This window comes from Herpailurus yagouaroundi, unplaced genomic scaffold (genome assembly GCF_014898765.1).
Source record: "Herpailurus yagouaroundi ecotype Mexico unplaced genomic scaffold, PumYag 77, whole genome shotgun sequence".
In the NCBI taxonomy this organism is placed as follows: domain Eukaryota; kingdom Metazoa; phylum Chordata; class Mammalia; order Carnivora; family Felidae; genus Herpailurus; species Herpailurus yagouaroundi.
In genome coordinates, this window is record NW_024412388.1 from 64,283,060 (window position 1) to 64,297,128 (window position 14,069).

The 14,069-nt window shown below is 40.8% G+C and overlaps 1 protein-coding gene across 4 annotated transcripts in view; it reads left to right on the plus strand.

Annotated features, from left to right (window-relative positions):
• The window catches only part of ST6GALNAC3 (ST6 N-acetylgalactosaminide alpha-2,6-sialyltransferase 3), a 532,814-nt gene that overhangs the window by 222,800 nt on the left and 295,945 nt on the right, over nucleotides 1-14,069 (plus strand). For all 4 annotated transcript variants that reach the window (XM_040470683.1, XM_040470686.1, XM_040470685.1 and 1 more), the window contains exon 2: nucleotides 5,185-5,379. In XM_040470683.1, coding sequence (XP_040326617.1) covers nucleotides 5,185-5,379 — 195 coding nt within the window. The remainder of the gene's footprint in view (nucleotides 1-5,184; nucleotides 5,380-14,069) is intronic.

Sequence of the window (14,069 nt, forward strand, 5' to 3'; positions counted from 1 at the left end):
GGACAAAAATATATACAGTTTTACCCTAGAAAACAACTACCTCAGTCATTAAATAATACTATTTAAATAGAAAAATATAGCTTTATACTATTGTTTATCGTTTATGAAAAAGAAACAAAAGATCTAGCAACTGACTATATTAAAAGATAAAGATTTTATCTTGAGGTTAAAGGCTAATTCTCTGGTAGAAAGAATAAAAACATACAAATGTAAATATAGCTTGCAAATTTGCTAGGTACAAATATTGGCACTTGTTTTCTCCCTAAATCATGAATTCTCTGTGGATTTTATTTTGAAATAGGTATTTCTGCTCTAAGTCTGATAAATGATATTCCAACTCTAAAGAGCAAGCAACTAGAATGCCACATTTTTGATGCATATTTTTGCAGCACAGAGGGGATTAAATTCTAAATGTCTCAGCTGTTAAAGGCCCCTTCAGACTTGCCCAGAATGAGGAACAAAGAAGGAGAGAGCTTTCCCTAAAGCAATTCATCAGATCTATTTGGGCACAGTGACATTCTATCAGAGCTTGTGTGGTTAAGTTGCACTGAGTGGTTCAAGGGTGTGCAGCTGCTTGGAATATTTGAGGAAAAGATATCTCCAAGTTTTCTTCATGCATTCACATGGGCTGGCCAATTCTTACCAACTGGCTAATGGCCAAGAAGGCTCTGACAGTTAGTAGTTACATCATCATAATAACATCTCCCATTTTTGAGTGCTCCCTGTGTGCCAGAACTGTGCTCTGCATTTTGCACCTGTTGTGTCATTTAAAAGCTGATACTTCTTCCTTTTTTTTTTTTAAATAGGCTCCATGCCAAAGGCAGAGCTTGAACCCATGACTCTGAGATTGAAAGTCACATGTTCTACATTGAGCCAGCCAGATGCCCCTAACATTCATACTTCTTATCTTAAAGGAATGACCTATTAAATGTAATGCCAGTTTTTGCAGTATGAAGAGTTTGTCAGAGTGAGTTTTACACATTATAAACTTGATGAGTACTTACTGTTGTTTTTTCTCACCTAGTTGCTGGCTGTTGGATCTAGGAGAGGCTCTGATTACTTCAGCAGGGCAGCAGTGATCACTTCCATACACAGACTGTTAGACATAGAACACATATAAAAAGTCTTCTCCTTGTCTGAGTGTGGATGGACTTGAAACAATTGCTAGAACAAGCCACTGATGGAATAAACTTAAGTTACTGGAAACGAGGCAACGTGGATGGCAATTTCAAATAAGATGTGAAGAATATTTAGAATTATAAAGCATAGCACTTTTATGCATTTATCCTTTCATTGTCCTAATGTTAAGATGGATGGGGCAGATAATTGCATCTGACTGAGTGTATCTGGCTTACTATATTTTGTGTTATGGTTTGCACCCTGTCTGCTTCCCTACCATCATCTTCCCCCACATACAGTCTGTGTGTTCTTTTTACCAAGAGATCTGCAAATTTCTGACCAATTTAAGGCCTTAGTCTATGCTGTTCCCTCTGCTGGAATGCCCTTCCCATCTCCACTTGTCTAACTCCTCCTCATTCTTCAGGACTCCATTTGAATACTGCCTCCCCAAACAAGCATTCCCTGAATTGTCCCACCCACAACCCTTCCCACTTCCTCTGGGCTGGCGCAGTGCCCTGTGTGTACCTCCACTACCTCATTTGATAGGTGACATTACACATTTCTGTTTACTTGCCAGCTGCTCTAAGGTGTATCTCTCTGGAAGCTTGAAGCATGGTCTGTCTTTTATGGTTTTATTTCTCCTTTTCAGCACCTCACCAAATCTACACAGAATATGGGCCCAATGAGTGCATGTGACTTGAAGGAATAAATACATTCATATATATCATACACATTTGTATTTTGTTACTTCCCCAACTCCGCCTCCCCCCCCCCCCCCCCCCCACACACACATTCTCACTGCCTTCTGGTGTGGTAGACTTTAAAAAGCCTCATCCACGGTTTTTATTGTAATTGCTAAAGCTCAAGGTCACAATTTGGCAGGAATGACTGCTAGAAGGATGCACATCAATGCTGTGTCCTGCTGTCCTTGCTGTCTGGAGTACAGGATGTGTTTGAAATTATACCTTTTCTAGTGAAATTTCAGGGTGGTTTTATATCAGCACTATGAGAATGCTTTCATGTTAAATAAGAACGTTGAAACAGAAAGAAAGGCAAAGAATCAGGTCCAGGCAAAGCCTGAGCTATGAAAGGAACACCTCTGCCCACCACAGAATATGATTCCAGGTCAAGCACAGAGGAGTCTGTCTGGCTTCCACTCTCCATTTGCTCCCCTTATCCTCTCTGTGCTCATTACTTGGTTCCCTTTGATGAAACATGGGAGGCAGACAGGGATTACTAGGGAGCAGGCTTTTACAACTGTGATCTCGTTCCATTTTGAAGTTGCTCTCAAAATGGTTGATTTATTTTCCTCTCATGTATGCATTATGTATGTGTGGCTATGCGAGATCTGTGAATTCAGAAAGGCCCTCTGTACCTTTGTCCCCAAACCCCCATCCATGCAATGTAGTGCAGCAACCAGTAGAACCAGAGAGCCACGCAGGGCTTTGGAATAGACAAAGACACAAATCCCATCTGAGTCTCCTTCAAAGGAAACTGCTGTTTTGCAACAAGCTACCGGATGGCGATAAAAAAGGTTCTTACCTGTTTACTTAATGGGTGACTGGCCCCTTTGCTTTTATTTAGCCATCTGTTCTGGTCTATGTCCCTTTAAACTTGTAAGATCCATCACCTCATTTAAGCTGTTACCTTGACACATTGCAATGTTGTGGACATAATGATTCCACAGAGGAGCAAATTAAAACAGTTTTTCATGATTAGAAGGTTAAATGAGGTAAGGCTGTGGTAGTTAGTGGTGAGATAAGGGGTTTTGAGGAGGCAGAACTCAAGGGACTTGCAGGTGATTGGAAAATTAGGCTGGCTAGACAAAAGGACGGGGCTTTTACAAATTACGGAGCTGAGCAAGAGCTAGGACTTCCTTTGGGGTCTCTGACTTCTGGGGGCTTTAGTCTCCTGTCCTTGCAGAGACTGTGATCATGGCCAGGGAGGAACAGGGGCCGGCTTTGGGTTTCTTTTCTACTTTGGGACATTTTGTGAAGAGCAAAACGAAGTTTATTCACTAAGAAGTGATAAGCTGGAAACACAACAACATACATCAGGTCATTCCTGGATAGTTATTTGGCTTCCCTTAAGTTTGAAGAAGAATTGAGGGCCAATCCCAGCTTTGTGGAGGAATCTCTGATTGTGTCTTCACCCTGGACTTCAAGGCATGGCTGTTCCTGACATCTGCCCTCTGCCCTGCTCTTTCTTCTTGCTCTAGACCTGACCCTCCACCTCCTTCTTCCTCCTTGCTTCCTTTCCTCCTCATTTTCTCTCCCTTCCACCTCCTGGATGGCTCCATTCAGGTGACCCACCATCTGGATAAAAACTAGGACTTAGGAAGCCCAGGGTTTTTAAATCATTTCGTACCCTTCTAAATCATTTCTTACTCTGACCACTCTGGTTTCTCCTAATATGACCAGTATTCTTGTAGTAACCTGGACTCAAAATTCTCCATCTCACCTCTATCCAATCAGGAGCCATGTTCTCTGCTTACCACCTACGTTGAGTTTCTCATATTTTTTCTACCTTTGTACTCCCCTTGCCACTGCTCTAGTTTCCATCCCTCATTACTTTTGTCCTAGCCAGTCAGAATAGCCTCCTAACTCATTGCTGTCTGTCTTTAGTTCCTCCCTGCTTCAAAACATTTTAAACAGTGACGTTTGATTATAACTTATAACAGTTATAATTATAATTATAATTATAATTAAACAAGCAACCAACAAAACCTCCTTTGGTTTTCTATCACCTACCACCCTCGATAGACTTCTCAGCTTGGTGTTGTAGGCAGTCCCTAAAGTTATCATTTGTTGTTTCCAGCCTTTCCTCATCCTCTGTGCCCCAGGAAGACAAAGTTCTGTGTAGCTATGAATCACCCCATGTTTTCTTGCCTCCTTGCTGTCTTCCCTCTACCTAGAAAGCTTCACTCACATGTCTCTACTGATTAAAATTCATGCATTTTATCCAGCTCAATCTCAAATACATCTCTGCTTTCCCCACCCCAGTCAGATGCATTTGCTCTCGTTCTTGTTCCATGGCAACCCATTAAGGGGGATGTTCTTAAGCTGCTTCGCATGGATTTTTTCCCTACTTTTATTGTTAGCTTTTTGAGTCTTAACTTTTGCATAGCCTTTCACAGCACAGGCAGCTTCCTGCCTGTAGCGGGTGCTAGATATAGAAATAAAGTAATTGCTGATAATTTGTCTACAAGGATGGGAAAAACCCATTTATTCATTCACTCAAATGTTTCGTGGGTGCCTACAATATGTAAGGCAGTGTGTTATGGACCTGGGATCCAGAGATCAGTGTAACAGTATATTCTGGTTCTCTAGGAACTCACAATTAGATGGAGGAAAAGTCATATAAATAATTATGCAGTGAAAACTGTGCAACCATAGACGTGCCTTCAAGGTATGGGAGTGCAGGACTCTGTTAGGTTAGACAGGTTGGGGTGAAGGGATGGTGGTGGGAGGGGATGCAGCAGTTAGGAAGGGTTTCCTACAGTTGGGAATGTCTGATTTGCGTTTCGAAAATTGAATAGAAGTTGTCGAGGAATTGGGGCGCCTGGGTGGCGCAGTCGGTTAAGCGTCCGACTTCAGCCAGGTCACCATCTCGCGGTCCGTGAGTTCGAGCCCCGCGTCAGGCTCTGGGCTGATGGCTCAGAGCCTGGAGCCTGCTTCCGATTCTGTGTCTCCCTCTCTCTCTGCCCCTCCCCCATTCATGCTCTGTCTCTCTCTGTCCCAAAGAAAATAAATAAACGTTGAAAAAAAAATTTAAAAAAAAAAAAAAAAAGAAGTTGTCGAGGAATGTGGGGAAGTAAGGAAGGGTAGGAATGGAATGGAAAGATGATCTAAGAAGGCTTCTCTGCTTGTTCTCAGAGGCTGGCTAAAGCAAACTGGTCACCAAATGATTAAATTCTGTCTCCAAATGAAATCTCCTAAATGACACAGTCCTTTTATCCCTTTGAAAGAAAAAGAGAGGGAGATAAAGGAATCTCCCTCTGTGACTACTTTTGGTTGATAATCATTCATTCATTCATTCATTCTTCTTCTTTTTAATGTCTTGTAGAGGAAGTCTATGATTGCAGTGAGCTTCGTAGCAGCGTTCCTCTTCCTGCTGGTTGTGCGCCTTGTAAATGAAGTGAATTTCCCACTGCTGCTAAACTGCTTTGGACAGCCTGGCACAAAATGGATACCATTCTCCTACACATATAGGCGGCCCCTTCGAACTCACTATGGGTACATAAATGTGAGAACACAAGAGGTAAGACCTCAGAGGGTTTCCTAGGATTTGTGGATATCCATGGTAACAGTTTTTCTTTAGGAGCAAGATGGTTTCCAATCACTGAACTTACTCCCTCTGCCTCTTCTTTGGGTCCCTGACATCTTCTGTTTTCTCATTCTTAGACATTTTGACATACACATGTCTAATGTCTGCTGCCCCTGCTACATCAAATCTTCTGATTGTCTAGCTTCATGTGGAGTTGAGGAGGCAATTACTTGTTTTCCTGGTGTTTTAACATCCATCTCTTTCTATTGCAAAACTCTGGTCAGCAATTACCAGCTGGAGAACTGGCTGGCTTTATTTCCTGGAGGTCAACTTGTTGGGGACAGCTCTTTGTAGAACGGCAGAGAAGCATTTATATTCTTTAAAACTCTGTAATCCTTAGACCTGGAGCTAGAAAGGCCAAGCTGATTTTAAAATTCTCCGTGGTTGCCGAGATAATGGGATTTAAAGAGTTGCCAAATTTAAAGGGGTTAACATCATTTAAATCCTGTAATCACTGAACCTCTAAATCTTTGTAGCCAGTCGGTAGCACAGGAGAGGATGGAGGTATATGGACAACTAGAAAGTATGCTACACTTTTCTAGTAGCACTTTTGCAAGCCAAGATTTGCATTTTAGAGCGAAGGAAAGAATTTGCATTTTAGAGCAAAGTAAAGAATCTCCAAAATGTGTGAAGTGTATAGAAGTGGTTAATGACATTGTTTTTACCATTTGTTTCTATGGAGTGCGGTAAATATGAGGTTACTATTCCTAGATGCAGAGTCCAAGCCCGTTTGATTGTTGGTGACAAGGGTACAAGTCATCAGTATGTCTATGTCACTGGGAAGAGTTTTGGATCAGATCCCATCGACAGGTCATTTTGTAAAAATACTAGAGAGGAGGGGCTCCTGGGTGGCTCTGTGGGTTAAGCGTCCAACTTCGGCCCAGGTCGTGATCTCGCAGTTCTTGGGTTTGAGCCCCGCGTCGGGATCTGTGCTGACAGCTCAGAGCCTGGAGCCTGCTTCGCATTCTGTGTCTCCTTCTCTCTCTGTTCCTCCCCTGCTCATGCTCTGTCTCTCTCTCTCTCTCTCTCTCTCTCTCTCAAAAATAAATAAAGGTTAAAAAAAAATTAAAAAAAATACTAGAGAGGAAACTTAGGTGTAGAATGCTGCTACTGTCCTGAGAGTTATTCTTAGCATCCGGGGAGGGACACTGAATGCTGGCTTGGTCTGTCGTCTTGTGTAGGCAATATCATACCTGAGTCACTGCTTCTGGCTAATTTGATTCTTTGAAAATTGTTTCTGTATCTGCAGGGTTTACAGGCTTTTTATTAGACCTTTATAGTAAAAAGAAAAAGGCACCATTAATAACATATAAATTCTTAGGAGTTTTGCTTGATGTTTAACCTTTAATTGGTTTTAAATCAATTTTTTAAAAAGTGTCCATTGTTTGAATTTGTTGAGTGTCCTAATAAATCGATTACCTATATAAAAATGTATCTCTTAGAGAATAGTTTGTGTCACTCTTGTCTTTTGGTACTTTCAATTTTGGCTGTCATTGAATATTCTATAACTACTGGATTGTGTTGGTCATTTCACAGGTGCCTATCACAGGTAGAAAATGAAACATGTGAGAAAAGTGTCTTATGAATTACTCTTGTGAGGGAAATCCCACCAAATGTTAAAGACCCTTTCATTTATCCAAATATTAATGGATTCGGGACACCTGCGTGGCTCAGTTTAGCATCCAACTTTTGATTTTAGCTGGGGTCATGATCTCAAGGTTGTAAGATTGAACCCCATGTCGAGCTCCACCTGAGCATGGATCCTGCTTAAGATTCTGTCTCCCGGGGCGCCTGGGTGGTTCAGTCGGTTGAGCGTCTGACTTCAGCTCAGGTCATGATCTCACGGTCTGTGGGTTCAAGCCCCATGTCAGGCTCTGTGCTGACAGCTCAGAGCCTGGAGCCTGCTTCAGATTCTGGCTCCCTCTCTCTTTGCCCCTCCCCCTGCCCATGCTCTGTCTCTCTCTCTCTCTCTCTCTCTCTCTCTCTCTGTCAAAATAAATAAACATTAAAAAAAAATTAAAAAAAGAAAAAGATTCTCTCTCTCCCTCTCTCTCTCTGTCCCTTCCCTGCTCCTGCACGGGCATGTGCACACACTCTTTCTCTTAATAAATAAGTAAAAACAAAAAAAAAAAAAAATATATATATATATGTATATATCTGTATATGTATATATATATGTATATATACGTATATATATAAAATAAACAGATATATACATATATATATTGGATTTTGGACTGTTACTGGAAAACTGACCTGAGGATGCAGTTATTTAATTAACCACATCAACCAGGCTACCCTTTGAAATTCTGTTGGTATAGTTTTTATTTTTTTAATTTATTTTATTTTATTTATTTAGTTTTGAGAGACAGAGGGGGGCAAAGGGAAATCTTAAGCAGCCTCCACACCCAGCACAGAGCCACACGCAGGGCTCGATCTCATGACCGTGAAATCATGATTGAGCCAAAATCAAGAGTCAACACTTAACCAACCGAGCCACCCAGGCACCCCTGTTGGTATTAGTTTTTTTAATACAATGACTTTACTAAAGGATATTGATCATTTATTTTGCTCCTGCAGAGGTTCTATCTTGGGAGGAAGCATAGTTACTGGAAAGAGTTTTTAAGCCTTGGAGGCACACAGGCATGGTTTACGTGCCAGTTCTGACATGCAGAAAGTAAGCATGACAACATCAACTAGCTAAGTTATTATAAATGCCAGATTGGTAGAAAAATTAAGAATCTGACAGTAGCAGATGTTGGTGAGGTATAGAACGACAGGAATTCTTATGTACTGCTAGGGGCAATATAAATTGGAACAGCCACTTTGGGAAAAAGTTTCCTGTTCTTGAGTAAAGTTGAAGATCTGCACACACCATGCCTCAGTGTTTCCAGTCATTGATGTACCCAGGGGAGACACTCATGAGCATAGGCACCAGGAGGCATGGACCACGTGTGGGGGCAGCATTATTCATAACAGCTAGAACCTGGTAGCAACCGAAATGTCTCTCTGTAGGACAATGGCTTAAAATCGCTCTGCATGCCCTGGAATACCACACAGCAACAGCAATGATGGAACTGCAGCTACGTGTGACACTAGGGGTGAATCTTGCACAAGTAATTTTGAGCAAAAATGCAAGAATAATAGAATACAGAGTGTGATTCCATTTATAGATCACAAGAAAAGGCAAAACTAAATGATGATGCCTAGGGACATATATAGGAAATAAAACTACAAAGGAAAAAAAAAGGTAAGGAGATTATCATTGTGGAAATGAGACGAGCAGTTACCTCTGAGAGAGACAGACAGTTTGTGATCAGTGTGGGTTGCTGGGATGTTTACAGTACCCTGTCTTTCGATCCAGTGGGAAGTTACGTGGGTGTTCACATTATAATTATTTATTAAGTATGTGTTCATGTTGTTTAATTTTTATGCATTTCTATTTCATATTAAAAATTAAAAATATATTCTGAGCCCAGGTAGGATATTTATTGACCAAGAAACACACAGAGCACCTCACCTAATGTACAGCAAGAAGTAACTGAAAAGAAGCATTAGGGCATTAAGCTATCTAAAACAAGAAATATTTGAAATAGGCAATTTCATCTTATGTAAAGACAAACAGATAATATGGGTAACTTACGTGCATGATAGACAGGGAAGTTCCATATTGTAACATGAGAGCAGGTGATGAGCAGAAAATTTTGCATGGATGTTGAAATATAATAACATCCAAAGAGAATGACAGATTTTCCTCCAAACTCAAACAATTTTAGGCTACATTGGGAGGAAAACAAAATTTTGTGGTTCCCTACCTCCTTTTTCATGATTTCATCTTTCCTTCTCACAATTCCACCCCACCCTCATCCCCATGTCTGGGCTTCAGTCTTACTCCCCGATGCTCTGTATTCTGGTCCTCACCAAATAATGATTTCAGATGCAATCCTTCCCAGAGATGGTTGCATTTAAATAAGGCTTGCATTACATAAAGGAAGAAAAAGTCTTCAAGAACCAAAGTAACATAGCTTAAATGGTGGGTGGTACACTTGATGTTACTGTGCAGACAGCTTCAATAGTGACCCTCAAACCTTGCTTCAAAGGTAGCTACATACTCCTATGTTCCTGATCACTCTACTTTAATCTGGAGGAGGGTCAATAGCCATGGCTTAGCTAAGTAAGTAGTCACCAAGCTGATGTGTTTATTTTTAATATCTTGGTCCTTGAGATTTTCTCAGAAGAAAGTACAAGCTTTCTAGAAGCCACCAGACTTCCAAGAATTTTTAAACATGTAGACATGCCAGCAATAATTTCCAGACCTAGAACATCTGCAAACATGATTATTGTTAATGATGGCTTTATTGCCTGATGCTTTAGCTGGACCAGACATCGCTGCCATTAAACAAAAGTTTTATGAGTGAAAGTGTTTACAAGAAAGAATATCTCTCCAATACTGTCTAAAACAATGAGGGGGTGGGATGGCAGAATTTGAAGATTTAGTGGACATTGGGGAGAGCGGGATTACTTGGGAGCAAAATCTGATTCTTTGGTTATGTTTAAAATAAGATGAACTCTGGTCCCTTTGGCTTGGCACAAGTAGAAGTATAGGCAGTCTTATAAATCTGTGACAGCCTGTCCTGAAGGCCTCACAGAGAATAAATTTTACTCTTTTCAAGCTTGGATTAATGTTATCAATTCACCTAGTTCTTAAATGACCTATTCTCAAGGGAAGTACAAGAGGTAAAAGTACAAAGAATACAGGAAAGATAACCAAGTGGACTTGCTTATATTTTATTTTTATTTCTTTTTAAGGTTATTTATTTATTTTGAGAGAGCATGTGTGCAAGCGAGGGAGGGGCAGGGAGTGAGGGAGAGAGAGAATCCCAAGCAGGCTCTGCACTGTTAGCACAGAGCCCCATGTAGGGCGTGATCCCTCGAACCCACGAACCATGAGATCATGACAGGAGCTAAAATCAAGAGTTGTACGCTCAACAGACTGAGCTCCCCAGGTGCCCACTTGTTAAATTGTTGGAGTATTTTTTTCCTGATCTAGACCCATAAGAAAGCAAGTTTTGAAAACTATGAAGACTATTCTAATGAAGTTAAATTGAAGGAATTAAAATACCCTTCCTAGCAAAACAATGACAATCTAAATAATGCAGTTGGTGATTGCCTCCCCACCACCTTCGTTGTCCCCTGGCCCTTCTCTTTCTTACCCAGTACAGGCTACAGTTCTTATCTTTGGGGGAGGGGAAGTCTTGAGAAGCAGAGAAGTAAAATGAATTACAACAAACAGGGTGAGTGCTGAAATTCTGAAAGTCCTTGCTGGCTGCAGAACCCAGAATTCCTCATCAATACTTACGTGTGATCTGACAGTAACCATGAGGAAGTGCCAAACTGAAGTTTGGACCCAGGGAGATTTAAGTGTCGTAGTAGGCCCTACACTCCCCCTGCGTCCACCTCACTTTAATTCCTGCCCCACTAGCTGCTCAGATTTGCCCTTCCACGTCATTTACTGTGTTAGTAAAGCAACTCTGCATTTTAATAAGACTGGCTTTGGGGGACCCCACCTACAGCATTATGGCAGAGTTATTGTATTATTATTTGACCTTGGACATGGTTAGAAAGCATATGATACCCAGTGTTTCCAAAAAATCCCTATCTATGCTTGGCAATAACCTATGAACTCTGTTTTCTCCTTGATGCAAATGTTAATGATTTGTTTTAAATTAATTAGTTGTGGCAGATAGAGAAGTTGTAAAAGCCTAAGGTACCGCAGGGTTTGCTTCAAGGCAGCTATTGTTTCTCCCTGTTTGAAATCATGGCAGATTTTGAGGGAAGAGAAAGGAAATGAACTTCAGGCTAGATTCTGTTTAGTTTCTAGACCATGGATTTAGTCATTGTGTTGCCTTTTTTGTTGGGTGACCTGGTGTGAAGACATTGCTCAGAGCAAGCAACCTGCAACTTATTTGCATTAACTACTAGATAAGAGAATCAAGTTCTAGCAATCAATAGGATGCCCGGCCAGATCTTCCTGGTGATTGGTGGGGGTGACAGATGTCTCCCTCACGTCTGATAAGAGAATATAGCATGCTAGAGCTGCAGAGGATTTCTGGTATTTGTGGTAGAGTGCTCTTTCAGGTACCTAAAGATGTGCTAAGTGGAGAGAAACAGGATTTCTGGAACATAGCGATCAAGTTGTAGGGCTGCATATTGATTTGCTTAACAATTTAATGAGGCCGAAATATGCCTCTTTTAAAAATGAGAACATTTTAAAGCCTCAAGTAGACTAAATAAGAATACTTAGGATCAGTTGCTGTGACAGACAGGCCACACTAGCCTAATTAAAGATGTGCATAACATATTGATGTTGCAATAGAATTTCCTGAATTGTGGTTATAGCAACAATTAAGGCACATAGCTGACTTTCTTGGCAATAAAAGCACACACTCCACAAATTCAAATAAATGTACACATGTAACTAAAGCTGACATGAATAGGCTTTCTATATTTGGGAATATAGGCTTTGGATTTTACATAAGTATATTGAGAGCAATTATATGCAAATGAATGTTCCAAAAGTTTAAATCTGATCAATTTAATTGTTAATTAAATTCTGAATATTCACATTTGTGTAATCATAAAGCAAAAGAAATTTCAACTATCAAATTGTTATAGAAAAGGAAACAACTAAATTAACATACCATAAAGATTATTTATTTGTCATGTGCATATTGGATTCATCATTTTTAAGATAATTTATCTTTTTCCTAAGTATGAGGGCATATGTATATTGAGTGGAGAAGAGATTATGTTTCTCAGTCCAGTTGTGAAATAGCAATTCCCAAACAATGTCTGCATCTCAAGGCCACCTATACTCCAGTGCTGAATGGGAGGGACAGACATAACTGTGCTCTTGGTGTAGGAGAAGGATTTGGGTGGGCTGGAGAGAGGAAGGAAAGCAGAGTTGGGGAGAAGAGCAAGATTCAAAGTTCTGAATAGACACTGTCCATTTTCCTTCAGCTCTTACCACTCCCATTTGGCCAAGTGTACTACACCAAAAGTCGAGGTAAATTCCTAAGGTCTGCGTGGATCATCACCACCACCTCACACGCCATTGATCCATTTCGTATCTCTTTCAGATTCTATTACCCTTGTTGCTAATCTCTTACCTCCTCATTTTGCTTGGCTAGTTACCCAGTCTTTTCGTTTTGTTTTGTTTTAAGTTTATTTGTTGTGAGAGAGACAGAGACAGCACAAGTGGGAGAGAGGCAGAGAAAAAGGGAGAGAGAGAGAATTCCAAGCAGGATCTGTGCTGCCAGTCTAGAGCCCAATGTGGGACTTGAACCCACGAAGCCGTGAAGTCATGACCTGAGCCAAAACCAAGAGTCAGACCCTCAACCCACTGAGCCACCCAGACGCCCCTAGTTACCCAGTCTTGGAGTGCTCTTACTGTGGTCCTGCTGTCCTGAAAACTATATATGGGGTCTCTTCTAATAATGCTTCCTTCTGTGTTCCCTGACATGGGCATGGTATCCCATGCCCAAGAGGTCCCTGAGGCACTGCCATAGGCCTGCATGATCCTCTGACTTTCCAGAGAAAGAAATGAGACACATCTCTGGACAATAAGTAGGCCACTCTGCCTGGAATGCAACTTATTGTAGGGAATAAAAGATAGAAAATGAATTTCATTGGGTAATGATGATCTAGGATATAAATGGGATCCCTGAAAAGGGAAAAACCACACCCATACTTGGCAAAACAGTAACACATACATTATATACATACATTCATATTCATGAAACAACATATACAAATATACAAACACACACACACACACACACACACACACACACACACACATATATATATATATATTTGCATGCTTGCAATCTATACATACACACATATGCTTACAGAACAATTTATATTTTCTTAAATATAAGCACACAGACTATATGCATATATATTATATTAGATAGTAAAATGCTTAAAATATGTGATTAGCCAGTTAGGTGTGTGTGGTATCTCTTGGGCTTGTCTACCCTCTATCACAATCCCTCCCTTCTGATGAGAAGGGTGAGCAGAAAATTCAGGCTAGTGATTAGCCAACCAAGTAATTGGTCAAGAGATAGACACATGCCCAAGATGAGCCATTTTGAACTCTTCCCAGATTTTATTGTTTTTTTCTGGGTAATGCTGTCCTCTCTCCTTTGGTTTTAGAGCTGTTGAGAGGTGATTCTATAGGTGGCAATGGCTGTGTTCCCTGGAGAGAACGAGACTAAGACACTGAGAGAAGCAGGAATCAGTTACAGGGCTAAAGCAGGGGCATGAACAAATACTCTAGTGCTGAGACCAGTGGTTCTTGAAGCCAGTCTGCCTTCCTCTGTGGTTTGGGCATAGAAGCTAATAAAATCTCTCCTTTTTATGTGTGCTGGTTTGAACTATGCTGATTTGGTCACTTGCAACTGGAGTCCTAGCTGATACGTATGTTACAGCTTATAGTTATTTTACAAGAACCACAGCCAAACATTCTGAAGCTCATCTTTAAACAAGGTGTTGCCTGCAGGATGAGAGGAGCTGTCTTTCCAAATCCATACTTCAAAACGCAGGGAGGCTGTGCACGA